The 15,749-nt window shown below is 37.4% G+C and overlaps 1 protein-coding gene across 1 annotated transcript in view; it reads left to right on the top strand.

Moving 5' to 3' along the window:
• The window catches only part of sdk1a (sidekick cell adhesion molecule 1a), a 261,987-nt gene that overhangs the window by 107,366 nt on the left and 138,872 nt on the right, over positions 1 to 15,749 (top strand). Inside the window, 1 exon segment of the mRNA XM_056752481.1 lies at positions 13,085 to 13,244. Coding sequence (XP_056608459.1) covers positions 13,085 to 13,244 — 160 coding nt within the window.

The raw sequence follows: 15,749 nt of genomic DNA, 5'->3' as shown, positions 1-15,749 counted from the left end.
GGCTGTTCATGATTAATCACGATTAATCCCATCCATGATAAAAGTTTGTGTTTACATAATATTTACATAATATAAAAAGTCTGTGCACTGCTTATTTATTTTGTATGTAGAAACACATACACGTACATGTTTATATTTAGGAAAAATCTGCATGTATATATTCATATTTTCTGGATGCGATTAATCGCGATTAATCATGAAACCCATTGGAAGCATTATCAGTACATGTACTTTGGTTTTGATAATGAAAAACACATAAGTTGACTAATGTGTCACACGATGGGCTTGAATAATATCTGTTTGTAGCCAGCATTCACATGGCATGTGTTCTTGTGTTCAGAAGTGTGTTTTTTAACTATTTTTAACAGAAAACACATGTCCATCTGGATCAGTTTGGCTTCAGGGGTAGTTCTTTAAAAAGAATTCCACCAATATGTCTAACCGCTAATGCTAAATAAAGGGCCTCTAAAAATATCAAACTGAAAGAAAAAGGGAAAAAATGACATCACTAGTCATCTCTACTGAACTTTTAAAAAACACATACCATAGAAAGACAGCAAGCAGCTTCAAATTCAGCCATCGTGCCGCAACATACACGTTGCTGTAGAAATGCCAGTTCTGTAACCTCTCATCATCTACAGATGTGAACCTCCCACACGGTACCAGAAGCCTTCTGGAGCGGCGCCAAATATCCATAACTAAATAACTTTCAACTTCAGCGTCTGTGCTCGACTTGCACTCCGTGGGATCGAGAACATAATGGCTTCAATGAAGCATCCGAGTGCAGAGGCGTCCTCGTACGACTTGATTGATAGGAGCTTAATTCAGTTTTACTGGCCTCTAATGATTCTTTGAAAGAATGAGATGGGCTAGGACAGGCCCGAGAAGTGATGGAGGCTCTTTTGAGGCGTCCCCGAGTAATGAATGCATCCATTATGCAGCGTAACCAATGGGCGTATAGTGTTCGGATGATCCGTGTGGCATAAAACATCGAGCTCAACACAATTTTGGTAATCATTGGTCATTTACAGCTTTTGGGCCCGTGCCGCACTGCCATCGCTTTTCATTCAGTATCGGAGGGTTTGATTGGTTGCCCACCATTTTTGACAGATAAAATGTCGTTTTTTCCACAGACAGCAAATCGTTATTACTTTGCTTTCCCCATTGTGTTCATTCTTTTTTGACCTTAAAATGCTGTTTTTCGTCAGGCATGTGATATTTGGTTTTGATATTGCTTCTTTCAATCCCATGAAACCTGCTATAGCAGCTGCTAGAAAGAGCAACAAAAAAGTCTTCCTCTCTTTTATGACTTTTAAGAGTGTTTTAAGGTGATCACGTCCCTAATTTTCTATTTCACATGGTTACTTAATTATATTTTTTTTAGCACCCACTGGCCTTGTACAAAGGAGTAATTGTACCTTGGTTAAATACACCCAATTAAAGTGATAATTAGAATCAGGTGGCTGAACGTATCAAGACTTGATTACAGTTAGCGCTGCTCAATATTAACCTTTAACATGCAGAATTCACAAGAACATTATGTTACGATCCGATGAAAGTTAACTGATGAAGCTGGCTTGTATCTATATTAAAATCTGTTAGGCTGGAATAACACCTTGAATCACAACTTGAGCTAGATTCATCAACGGAAGAATCCGTGCTAGCAAATCTTACTGCTTATTTTTTTAGGGGCACAATATCAGAGCCATGGTACAGCCGTTAGAACATAAACCATGGACACGATCCAGAACTTTCTGCTAAATTGTCTTAAAATGTGCACCTTTTTTTGCTTTGATACGGGACGTTTTTCAGTATGCGTTTTTCAGCTGACTTGCGTCCTCGTGTTCTGGCTCTACATCATCAATAACCGTCAAAGTCCCGTTCCAATACTCAAGAACAGAAGTACAGAGAACGTATTGAAGTACCCGGATGGGTTCTTGATATCAAGGATGCGTTACATGCAGACTAGTGCGTGATGAAATTTTACAATTTATTATATTGGGGAAAGTGACAAACTAAGTTTCAAAGAGATAGTTCATCAAAAATTGACTGTATCATGCTCTCACATTCATGTGAAACCTGTACTCACCAGAAGACAAAAGATATTTTGAAGAATGTTCTTACCAAACAACATTGGCGCCCGTTTACTATTTTCTTATTGTATGTACACAAAACCACTGAAACATTTCTTAAAATTTAAATAATAGTTGTACACAGAGTTTCAAGGAGATGAAGGTGAACAAAAGATGATAAAAGTTGTAATTTGGGGTCAACAGTCTCATTATATTTAATAGTTGAATGCTTAAATCTTTTCAATATAGGTATGAGATCTTAAAAAAAACGATTTGATTGACGGTTCAATCAATGGTGACTTGAAGGTTCCTCTTTGATGCCAAGATGAGTATTTCTTATATTTATAGTTTAGTGGGTCTCTTTTCTTTGTTAGTTGATTCCTTCACATAAGTTCACAAAAGTCAGGTAAGTCAAAATAATGTGAAGTTATCGTCTAGATGGACAGAGGGCACGCAGGTCTCTTGAGCAGCTATGTGATAAATGCTGCTTTTTTTTTTAGAAAACAACATAAAAGAGTCATGATGCATGGGAGAGCAATGACTCACAGCATACTGCAAACAACAGGGCAAAGATAAATGAATATAAACACAGAGACAAATGACTTTTACTTCCTTTACCAATTAATGAGATTCACCTGGAAATTGGAACAATGACCCATGCAAAAGACAAATGAACAAATAAACAGTATGCACCTCCCAAACTGTTAAATAATCTTTTTTCACTTTTTAATTATCTAAATGTATGTTTCTTTTATAAATCTTTATATATCTTTTGTATTAGAAAAACAGCTAAAAATTCTGTTGTGGTGACTAACAGTCAGTGTTGTTATATCTATGGCAAAACAACAGTGTAAGGTCATATTTAACTTGTTTTACAAGTGATATTCTTATTATGTTATAATACTACCACAATATCTATTGAATGCTCTTTAATTTAGTTTATGATGCGTTTACTCTTTTTTATTTGACAATGAATCTCACTGTAAATATGAGCGTATGGAGGGGTATAGAGAGAGTTGTGGCTCTGTATAACATTTATTCTATTTATATAAACACATGAATTGTTATTATTAAAAATTAAGTAAATTGCAAATTGTAAGTTTCCAGTACAGATAATATTTAAAGTAATCTTCTTCAATAAAAGAATATACTACAGTTGAACAACTTATAGTACCTAACAATCCAGTGTAGTATTTTTTTCAGTCGCGTTTCATCAGTGCAAACTGCACAGAGAAAATCTTGCAATAATAATAGTTTATTGCCATATACTGTCTTTATTTGATTTATCCATGTATTACTATTATTATTATTTAATTATAATGCATGTAAAGCTCCTTTGCAACAATATAAATTGAATTGAAAATATGTGTGTGTCAGTGGCTGACACAATTCGACACTTAACTCTTTTGAACTTAAACAATTAAAAGAAAAGTGAAAAGTAAATTACTAAAAATGCCATTCATCCGTCCACAGTATTGCCAAATCAAGTCGTCTTTTATTTCATACAGTAGACAAAGAATATAGACAATTGCATGTTTCATTTTTCATTCTTCCAGATTTCTGTCACATGTTTGGCCATTGTAAGCCAATATTGGCATTAAAGTAATAAGTCTATCATTATTATTCCAGAGATAGACTTCACTTGAGCACACACCAAAACACCAAAAAATGAAACTCCAGGCTGCTCATGACAAGCGAGACGTGGTGCATTTAATTTAGGTTCCGCACATGTAAAGATATGTAATCATTCGTGTACCGAAAGCCCTGTATCTGTTCGGCTCGGATACTTTTTCAGCGCTTGTAAACATCCTCCGTGACAAACATGCCGAGAGGAAACGGGACGGTTCCAGTACTTTTGCAGAGCATGATAAAGCTGGGAATGTTCATCGGAAAGCTTGAGATGTGGTCTGTTTGGTATTCAGTGGATAACCCACTTCTACAGGACAGCAGGCCAGTTGTTTGATGCGTTGCATGAGAGAGGCACAGCATCTCGGGTGTGTGGAGGATTAGGAGTGCCCGAGTGAGCTTGTGATTATGGGTCTTGAGATCTCAGTTTGTGATGGGTGGGGGGTGCTGCATTAATATTGTCTGAATGTTGAAACACTGATGATTTTTGAGTTGTTTACGTACATGATAGACATCGGGGGAGATGGCTGTTTTGATTATTATCGCAGCTCGCGTATCTGTGCGATTGTTGTTGTGAGTGATTACTTTCTATTCAATGCCTCTTCTGGACCCCTCTGGGTGCTTCCTTTATGAGTTTGTTGATGTCTCGAGATCGAGTCTGTTGTGGTGACGTGTGTTTAAATCTTTCTTTCAGTGGCCATGTGGAAAAAAAGAGGATTATTAGCAGTACACCACATTATAGAATGAAATATTTTAGCAAAGTTTAACTTGTGTTTTGTCTATGTAACAAGTGGCTTTTCGGTAAGCAGTGAAAAGTGGAAATTGTTGTTAATCTGTGCTGATAAATGTAGTTTTTTATGAACTTGTCTTGTGTAAAAATCTCAATACCTGCAAGTTACAGTAGTGACCTGATTTAAAGTCAACTGATCAAATTTTCCTCCAGATTAATATCTCAAGTAAGCTAGTAAATGTAAAATGTTATGAAAAATTTGTGATATACCGATATATTGCTGTGGCCGATATTTAGTATATCGGCAGATATTTCGATGTTTTTAATTGTCGGCATTGGACAATGTATTTTACAAATCGCCGATATTTTTTCTGTTTGGCCACCATGCAGCACATTACATGCCACTAAGATGTAAATCAGGCACTTATGTAACATGACCTCAATGAAATGGGTAGTGTAAGGTTGGTAAATTAACAAAAATTGTATGGTAAGTATCAATAATATGTTTATATTGTGATGTTTTACTAAGCCAAGTTTAACTGCCCACAGTTAATATAATGCCATGTCTGGACCTCTTCACGAGTTCAAGTCTGTTACTCACTTTGCACGTCATACACAATAATTGTTTATTTAGTATCACCAGTTTTCTCTCATTTACTCATTTAATTGCATTTGTGTCATATCAGCCCCTTATTGGCCAATCGGCCACAGTGCTTTCTTCATTTCTGTATCAGCATCTGCCATTAAAAAACCCATATCGGTCGACCACTAGCTCCAATTTGTCAGCTTTTATTTTGAGGAAATAAAACACAATTCAGAACTCAAAGTCTTCTGAGGTAAAAAGAGAAATGTCTGATTAATTCTTTAGCCCAGAATGCCCTTTCTGACTCTCAGCACAGCTGCCGACTGTTTCTCTTTTAGTAATTGGTAGTTGAGGAGTTGTTTTGTGTCTCATACATTTTAGAGTTCATGTGATAACGCGTTCACAGTTTACCAAATCAGACCTGTTGAACTTTCAGAAAAAAAGTTTCTTCACATCTCTCAGTGGGTCCGTGTCTGTTCGTGTCAGTGATGTGTAGACAGGGTTGATTGCTCTCTGTCTGTGCTGTCAGACGATGTCAGCCTGTGGAATGATCCTCCTCTGCCATCCAGCCGCGGAAAGACTATAAGTTCCACTCTACATGCAAAACGCAGCTTGGCCTACTGATTTTTAGATTAAAAGTTTCTACATTCCAAGATAAAAGTCTAATTGGTATTCTTAAAGAAAATTACCCTTTTGTTTATCGTTTCAAGAGCAGTTATCTGTAATTTAACAGTGAGCTGATTTTTAAGGAGCATTTGAAACTTACGTTTTCCTGAAAAATACCTCAAATGAAATCAGGAGTGGTTCACCGAAGAAAAACTTACTTTTCCACAACTCTGCAAAAAAAATGTTTTCTTTTCTTTCTTTCACAAAACACACAAAGTGTGAATGATCAAACGCTTGTTTTAAGTACAATGTAACACACAAATCTATCGTAGGACTCCAGAGACTTTGATTTTTTTTATGACAGAGTCATTGTAAGTACTGTTTTATGAGACTTTTTCCTCATTTTAGATCTTAGCGCTATAAATCATCTTTAACTTTCTAGTTTTTGTTCAATAGTAAAGTTAGCTTTAACTTTTGGTCTCAAATCAACTTTTGCATTTCATAGAAGAACAATATAAGCTGGTAATAAGTAAATGATGACCATTTTGTAGGTGAGCGGTTCATTAAAGGGATAGATTCTGTCATCACTTCGAGACACGTTCCCTTTAAATATTGAGAAATCTACGACCTGTCATTGGTATTGTGTAACTTCATGACATGTGTTGATGTTATGTTACACTTTGTTGAATGCTATGCTCTCAGGTTCAAAGCTCTGGCTATTGCTATGATTATTAGTCAGCTCATGGATGCTAATGAGCTAGTTTTGCTAGTTCTGATTGTCAGTGTGTGGGCTTCACTCCCCCAGACAGACAGACAGATAAAAGCAGCTAGTGCTCCCCGGAGCCCTTTTAAAGGTAATTGAGTTAAGAGTCAGAAGGCAAGCCCTCAGAAGTAACCAGCATTGGGAGGCTGTTAGCTTCTTATCTGACGTTACGACTGATTGAAGAATGTTCTTGGTTTGACAAGCATTGTGATGCTGCTTTCCGTGCTTGGTGTTGGATATTTATGGTATACTTGCACATGCTAGCCATTAAACGCTCAGCTCTTGATTCTGATCGGGTAAGCCACGCTCTAAGCCGTTATATAATACCTGATTTGTAACTGCTGACCGCATTACTCCACATTGCATCGTGCCTAACTACGTTATAAATGGTAACCCACTGTACCTTGAGGCTTTAGTTACATTTATGCATTTGTCAAACGCTTTTATCCAAAGCAACTTACATTGCATGGTACTACACATTTTGTTTATGACTATGTGCAATTCCTTAGGATCAAACCCATGACCTTACCGTCGCTAGTGCCATGATCTATCCACTGAGCCACAGGAAAGCTTTATTAGATGTAAAATGTGGGCGTGGTATTTATTTGGTTATAATATAATACATAATATAATATATAATACATATGATAATTTCATAAAAAAAAATCTGTCATCATTTATTCACCCTCATTTCATTCGAAACCTGTATGTGACACTTTCATATGTTGAACACAATATATTGTGGGGGGATTTGCCACAATTGTTACTTTCTTTCTTTGCCTCCCTTTTTTAGGCATGATTCATTGGCTAAGAGAAACCAAATAAACAACAAGCAAAATGGGTTTGACCGATAACATTATTAAATCAATTTAGATATTGCAACAATGATAATATTGTGACATGTTGATGGTCCTGTAGTGAAAATCTGATATTGTGACAGTCCTGATGCAGAATTATCATAGTTCTGATTTTAGTTTTATTTAGTTTTATTAATATTTTGAATTAGCTTTAATTTTTAGCTATTTTGTTTTTGTGTTAATTTAAGTTAAAGTTTTAGCAATTTTGGTATATGCTTTTGGCATTTTATATGTATTGGTTTATTTTTTATGTTGCTATATAAGATTAATTCATTTTTATTTTAGTTTTATTTTAGTTTTTGTTTATTATTATTATTGTACTGGTTTAAACTTTTGAGACAACATTAAATTGTTGAAGTATGAAATATGGAAAAGTTAGTATACATATTTTTTAAGAGCCCTACAGACCACTTCACAATATGTAAACACTGGTCCAGAAGCACCTCTGGTTTGTTTTTATTGTTTTAAAATTAACATATGTTTGATCCTGGACAACAAAACCAGTCTTATGGGTCAATTATTTGAAATTGAGATTTTTACACAATCTGAAAGCTGAATAAATAAGCTTTCTATTGATGCATGAATTGTTCGAATAGGACAATATCTTGCTGGGATACAACTGTTTAAAACTGAGGCTGCAAAAAAAATAAAAAAACGAGAAAATTGACTTTTTAGTTGTTAATCAGGGGCACTGTGGCAGGCCATCCACTCCCAAAAATAAAGTTTTTATATTTCAACTAGCTGTAAAATACAAAAAAAACGTCGGTCAAGTTACATCATGTTATGACAGTGAGCAAAGTTGAAAAAAGTAACTAACAGAAAAGCAGGGAGAGGGGTCTGATTTCATCAACGTATCCCATCAGCCCTGTGGCAGAACCGTTACATCCACTTTTTGCCAAGCCGTCTCCTGTCGGAACATTTCATCTTTGATTATAATCCCGACAAATTGAATTTCCTTCTTGGGTTCTGCTTATGCATTCCTTGAGCCGTCCCGCACCGGTACGGTCCACTGGAGAGGCGGCATGCTGATGAGCCTCGCACTGCCACTCCGGCTTCATGCGCAGACAAATGGAAAGTGAAGGCTCCATTGAGCACACCTGGCGAAATGGGAAAGGTGGAGTAGACAGGAGACGCCCGCGCAATACCTGTCTAACAGGCATCTGTCTGAGTCGCACAGGGACCTGGAGCAGATGGGAAGGGGCTCTCTCTCGTGAATGCCTGTTTTTTGAATAGCTAGAGATCATGTCAAGACCAAAATGTTCTGCTGTTTTTACAAATGTGATTATTTTCTCATTAATAACATTCATATTGAATCTGAAATGTTATGGCCGCATCGTTGTGAAATTGATAAGCAAAAGAGCATCTTTTCATTTCCTCAGTGGAAGGTAAAGAGTTGATTTGGCGCATCTTTCATTCCATCCCCTTCATTTTTGTGTGTGCTTGATCCTATCTGAATGAGAATTTACAGAGGGCTTGTTGGCATTCACAAGCATTGCCATTTGCACAGCACACCAAACAGAGTGTCTCTCAAGAGCAATGCCGGTCGTTGTGAATTCTTCTTGTCGCCTTTCGTTGGGCACTTATGCTAACACAATCAAGGACGTCATTAGCCTTTTGCAACAAGATGCATAGCGATAGAAATCAACATTAAACAACCATCATGGGCATACTTTTCTTGTGAAAAGATTTGCCACACGGCACTGATATTCACCTTGCATGGTGTGTTAGAATGCAACGTGAGAGCCAACCTCTTAGCTTTTCATATTTGGCATTTATTCATTTGTTGATTTAGTTTGCCTGTTTATAATAACATTTCTCTCAACAGACCTACTGTATGTTTAAAACTTATGTGACATCTGTTTTGTGTGCATTCGTATACGGGCACATTGGTGTTTATGGTAGTCTATAGCTCTCACTAAATATGATTTAGTAATTATATTAATATATATGAGGTTTCAAATATGATACAATATATTAATGAAGCTGCAAGTTGAGATTTTTACTCAACACAGAATGTGTCGATATAAAAAAAGTTTAAACGATTTCTCATTACCTTGTGTTTGTAATTTAGTTTAAAGAAATTAATCTAATTTTGAACAGTCTGGTGAGGCAACTTTTCACTAAACATTACAATATGTCAATATAAATGATAAATCAAACTCCCGATCTCACAGTCTTCGCAAAGTTTTAGGGGAACCAATCTTAAATAAAAAATGAATTTCCCCCTCATCTTTACAGCATCAAATAAGAATAACAATGAGCCAAAGCCGAATCAAGTTGTCAGAAAAAGAGCTGCTAGCTAAAGAGGTGAAATATGTCCGATGAAAAATGGATTGATACCAAAGGCAGGGAACGCTTCCAACAAGGTGCTCCGAGCCCCCAGTGAGGACGATTAAATTTGGATGCACAGTTTCCTCGCCACTCTTATTGCTTTTTTTATATTTACAGCCAACCATAAGGCCACTAACATTTTACAAGTTTTATGCTAGTGCAGGAGGAGAGAATTAAGAGCCTGGCACGCCCTTCCACATCCGTGAAAATAAACACAAGGAGAGTCTGTTTTTGATCCCGAGTGCTTTTTTTAAGCAATTCTGTGGCGGTTGAACCCCTGGCGGGTGTGAGATGTCCACACATGTGGCGTGTTAAGCTGTCGCCCCTTGAGGATCCTTGCATCCACCTGACAAACGCTAGGCCGGGTGTCTACGGGGTTCAGTGCTTTTTAAATGCTCAGTGGAGATGCCACAAGGAGATTCAAACGCCTTCAAGGTGAGCAGGTGTCACGCTGCTGTCTTCACATGTGGCTTTCCTCAAAGGTTTAAGACTTGAGAAGAAAACAGACGGACGGGAAGTAATATTTTGTCTTAACCACATGCATGAAGACAAAGCGATAAATGTACTTTCATGTAAAACCGGTTGCAGCAAGTGACAGGCACCAATTTTTGTTTCGCCATAAAATGTGTTCTGATTGGGTGTCACAAACGCATGCTGTGCAAATACAGGTTTCTTGCCTCTAGACTCTGGAAAGAGTAAGGACACGGAGAGAGACGGCGAGAGTTAGAAGGACATTGTTCCAGCAGTTGTACCACAGTGATTAACATTTTGCATTTCTAGTAATTACTGAAATTCAATCTCAAAGCTCCAATCACTCAAGCAAAAAGAAAACAGTTTTGTGATTAAAAAGAGATGCCTGACTAATATTCTTGCTTTATGAGGAAAGGAAGCCAATTACTCATCTTATATGCCTGCGCCAACTCCAAAAAGTGCCTCAGTGTTTTTCGTTTTTAAATGTTATTGAGTAACATCATATTCTCTATTGTACAGTCCATTTATTCTGTAATGCGCAAAATAGAATGCATGCAAACGTAATATACTGTATTAGATCACAGCAATTTGTGGGATGTAAGGGGATTTGGCAACCGTATGATCTCTGCCGCAAATAGTCATATGCTGTGTGTGTTAATGCGAAGAATTTTAACCATGGTTGAGTAAATTACGGACAAACCCAACCGTTGGTTACTCAACTGTCCAAGATCTATATTTGACCCAACCTCAGCAATCTGTGTTGAAAACAACATCATAGCTTACTATAAACCCAAAGGTTGGGTTTGTCCATATTTTACCCAACTCTTGGTTGAAGCTACCCAGCATGCTATTTGAATCAACAACTGTACTTCACATTGGTTCTAGAAATAGAAAACAGTTTAGAGACTTAGATGGAGCTCTATAATGGAACTCGGCTCCCAGAATCGGCACGAGCATCACCTTTTATCGTCCCCCAAAAATACATGGAAATCCAGTTCCACGTTTCATTGTACAACACTAAACCCATATACAGCTGACTGTCTTTTTTCTCTGATATTGCTCTGACCTCAGGGACATAGAGGGTCTCACAGCCGCCACCTGGAATCTCGCTGGTCCTTTATTCTTGGTAGCTCCTTTCATCTGTTTTTTACTGGCCTCATTGATATGCTTTACACAAGCTCCGCTGCATCTGTCTTCATTCCCCACCATGTGCTGTACAACAGGCTTGTGACCCCCTGACATTTCGCTCCGTTTAACTAAAACACTTCAATTCAATAGCCCGTACATGAGGTAAATGTGCCAGGATATAGTTGTATAAATCCAAACAGAATCAATTTGAAGATTGCGTAATTGATTGCTTTTTCGCTTACAAATGCTTTCGTGTCCAGAACTACAACCTGTGAAGTATAAGGTTATAAATGAAAATTAAAAAACCCTACATCATATCACTCAGCTCGTATTGGTTCGAAGTTCTTTGCCTTATATTTTCCAGGAAGTTTGTGTGCCGTATAAAAGAGCCGTTGCACGGACGGCACAATTGCATCGTCTGAGCTTAAGGGGAAACATGGCACCGTCGGTGACAGAAGTCAAATTCACTGCGCATCGGTGTCCCGGCTCCAAGTCGTCCTTTTTTCAATCAAAGCTCGCTGGCGTTTTATGTGTGAAGTGTGGAGAAATCCGCAGATGGAGTATTCACGCCGAATGTCTTTGCTTTTGAGGCTCTGTGAGGTGTTATGGTTGATTTATTTTCTCCTTTAAAGAAACGTGCTACGATAACCTCATTGTGGTTGTGTCCGAACTGACAAACGTACGTTAAGAAGCATCTCTTTTGGATTGGAATAACTTGGGCTGGGAATCGATTCAGATGTTCGATTCGATTTCAATTCTCTAACTCTCGATTCGATTCTCGATTCAGTTCAATGCATGAATGCAGATAAAAGTCATAAAGATATATTTTTTAAAAGAACTAAATTTTTTTAAAGAAACGAAAAGCTACAAACTTGCAATGTTTATGCTAGGAATTTGTGTCTGAAAAATTTGGTAATTTACAGATGAACTGTGTTCATGTACAGTATATCCAAACAGTCGACATGACATAATAGTGAAAGGTATTTGAAGCACCGTTTGGTATTCTTTTATTCGCGAATGGGCCGCCGTATGGTGCTGCTTCTCCCTGCTCCTCACTGCATAGATTCATGCTGCGAGAGAGACAAGCCCTGTGCCCGGGAAAGCGAGACCTCATGCCCGCGCCTCGCTGGGCAGTACAGGCGACATTTTCCCACAGAATGAAAGTTAAGGTTTATCCAAAAGGGCGTATTGTATGTCAATATTATGCGCTTCGTCTGAACAAAACACGACATACTTGCATCCGCCATGTTAATTAAACAATGAATGAACGATATGCTCTCTGTTGTGACATCCCCGTTGTAAAAACAAAAGTAACATCTAGAGGAGAAGACTAGTAGTAACAATAAGATTAACGTAAATGATATCTCACAGTAAGTTTAATGCTTCCGGAAATATGAAAGATAAATAGATTTATGACGTATTAGAATCCATATTGAATCGACTGCATTTTAAAGACGATTAATCGGAAAAACAAATTGCCCAGCCCTAGTGCTAACTAGTCACTACTATTGTTCAGCCTGTCTGAAACATATGGTTTGACAATTATAATACATTTATTTGATAAAAATTCAACATTTGAAGCAGAAAGTAGCTTGTGAAATCCATTGTTGACTTTTTCAGAGATCGTATTACTTAACAATGAAACTCACATAACAAACACACTATACACTTTCCATTATTTCTTTATAGCCAGGTTATGTAGCATCATCCGTTTTTATGCATTGTCTCTAGAATATGAATCACAGCCATTTTTGTGGAAAAATATAACCAGTGCACATCTGGTTGTTGCACATTGAGAAATCAGTACAGTTATGATCCTGAATATCGACTTCATCTTTGAAGGTTCATGGACTAGGTCAGAATAGCATGACAGGGAACTGCCTCCACTTATATCTGCCTTTTCATGTCTGTCTACAGTCGATGTGGCCCCGTACTTCAAAACAGAGCCGGGACCTCCGGAGATCCACCTAGAAGGAAACCGTCTGGTCCTGACCTGCCTGGCAGAGGGCAGTTGGCCCCTGGAGTTCAAATGGATGCTCAACAATACAGATATCACAGACTTCTCCCCGGAGTACAAGTAAGTGGAAGCTTTAATCTTCTAGCGCTTTCTGGTGATGAAGTCCGTCTCAAGGTTATAAAGGAAAGAAAACTTGACAGTTGATACTAGAACCAATTTTCAACCCCTTGCTGGTTTGTAATTGATATTTCAAGCATTTTTTAATTAATTTGAAAAGTTTAATGGATCTAACAGGCAATTGTCATACTTTAAAGTATAGTTCTTAAGTGTTTTTTAAGTGGGCTTCGTTTTCAAAGCCAGTAAGGACTGAGGACATCAGAATCCTTACTTAGGCCTATCTGTTTATGAACCATGTGGATTTCAATTGTGAATCCATTGACAGTAGAAATTTTGGATGTTTCTGTATTAAAACACTGATATTTGATAAATAGAAATAATCTACAAATTTTATTGTTGGGAATACCATTCAGCTAGGGCTGTTCAATGATTAGTCCTGATTTAACATCCAGAATCAATGTTTTCTTGTTTATGTCTGCACTGTGTATATGAATTTTATATGTATAAACACATACACATGCATGTTTATTTTTAGGATATATTTGCAAGTAGATATTTATATATAATTTAAAGGGATAATTTAAATTATGAAATTATGAAAATTCTGTCATCATTTACTCACCTTTGAGTTGTTTCAATTCTGTATACATTTCAACAAGATAATTTGAAAGACTGCTTATAACCAGATAGATTTTGCACCCCATTGACTACCATAGGTGGAAAAATCTTTGTTGATTTAGGAAAATCTGTCTGGTTATAAGCATTCTTCTTAATATCTTTCTCTGTGATCATCAAATAAATAAATTTACCCAGATTTGAACAACTCGAAAGTGAGTAAATGATGACAGAATTTTAATTTTTGGGGGAAGTATCCTTTTAAGGTCCATATAAACGTTCATTTATTTTTATATTTTATATTTTTCTGAAATATATGCACCTATAGTGAATGAGTGAGTGTGTGTGCCCTGCGATGGGTTGGCACTCCATCCAGGGTGTATCCTGCCTTGATGCCCGATGACTCCTGAGATAGGCGCAGGCTCCCCGTGACCCGAGGTAGTTCGGATAAGCGGTAGAAAATGGAATGGAATGGAATATGCACCTATGTGATAATAAAAAATAAACATAAACAATAAACAAAATTAAAATGCAAAGTACGCAGACATATTATTTAAACACAAACTTTTATTCTGGATACATCCCTACTATTCAACATCATTTATACTGTATGGATAAATTTGTCTCTTCATTGATAGTCTTTGAGTTCCTTAAATGTATGATGTGATGTCCAGTGTTGGAAATGGTTCCATTGGGGGGGCTTGAGGGGAGACCTCTCTTATATGTTTAAACCATAGATACAGAAAACTTCACTGTATCTATGTTTGAAAATGTGCATAGCATTTAGATGCTAGTTTATGGATCAAAATATGGAAATCCTCAAAATTTTGAGGTGGAACTCTGCCCCCTTCCTTCAAAATCAATCCTTGGACTCCCCCCCAATGTTCTTTAACCAAACTTAAAGACAAGTCACAATTATTTTCTCTGGTAATCAGCACTACGCCAAAGAAACCGTTGACAAGTCCTAATATGTGTCGAGGCCAGAACGCTCCTTTAATCAAGAAATGAAATGAGTGGAAGGAAAGCACATCGAAATAATTGTTTTAATGAAGGTTTCCGGGAGAGATTCCTCCAGTTCATTTAATCAGCCATATAATTTCCTAGTTGAGTTCTCCGGGTGTTGTATGTTTAATTTCTCTGTAATAATAGCCTCTTAGCCTGACCTTTTTAATCAGCATACAACCTCTCTAGCACTCAGCGTTTTCATAGACGTGAAGTCCGGTAAAGCAAAAGAGGAATTGGCCCTGTGAGTTCCCTCTATCTCAATAGAAGAGTCTACAACACCGCCTCGGTCTCTTTAGAGACAAATAATGCATTCATTCGTTTTTCCTAAAGTGCACCGCTGACATCTGATTCATAGTTAGTGTCAATTTTTACATTAGATGTTGTGATTTATCCTCCATTTACGAGTCGTATACATGCTAAAGTACATCTTCGCGCCTTCTCGTGTCAAGAGTTTCCACATAAGAAGGTATTTTGGCTATCTGTGGAATTGGTTTGCTCTAATTGGTATTGCTTTTCTTATTATATTTCATCACCTATGTAGCATGCACCGGGCAGCCGCGGTATTGCTATTGAGTTCCTGTAAAAGGGAAAAGCTGCCTTCGAGATGCACAAACCCACCGGGTGGCATTTTCTGAGATGTAAACAGATTCCGCTAAGTAGTGAGCAACGGCGCATTAGTCATATATTCAGTACATTTGGAAATGCCAACACGTATTAATGCCCTTCGTTTGCCACCTCTGCTTTTGGTGGAAGTGGCCTTTTTGGCTGTAATCTGATATTTGTCATCATGGAGCAGAGCTGTGAGGCATTTTGATGTTCTGCATTCGCACTAATGTGAGAGCTGGCAAAAAAAGCCTAGTCGTGACTGCGAGGGTAAACCTTTTAAAC

Source organism: Triplophysa dalaica, chromosome 7, assembly GCF_015846415.1.
Source record: "Triplophysa dalaica isolate WHDGS20190420 chromosome 7, ASM1584641v1, whole genome shotgun sequence".
NCBI classification, from domain to species: domain Eukaryota; kingdom Metazoa; phylum Chordata; class Actinopteri; order Cypriniformes; family Nemacheilidae; genus Triplophysa; species Triplophysa dalaica.
This window is presented reverse-complemented; position numbering and strand designations above follow the sequence as displayed.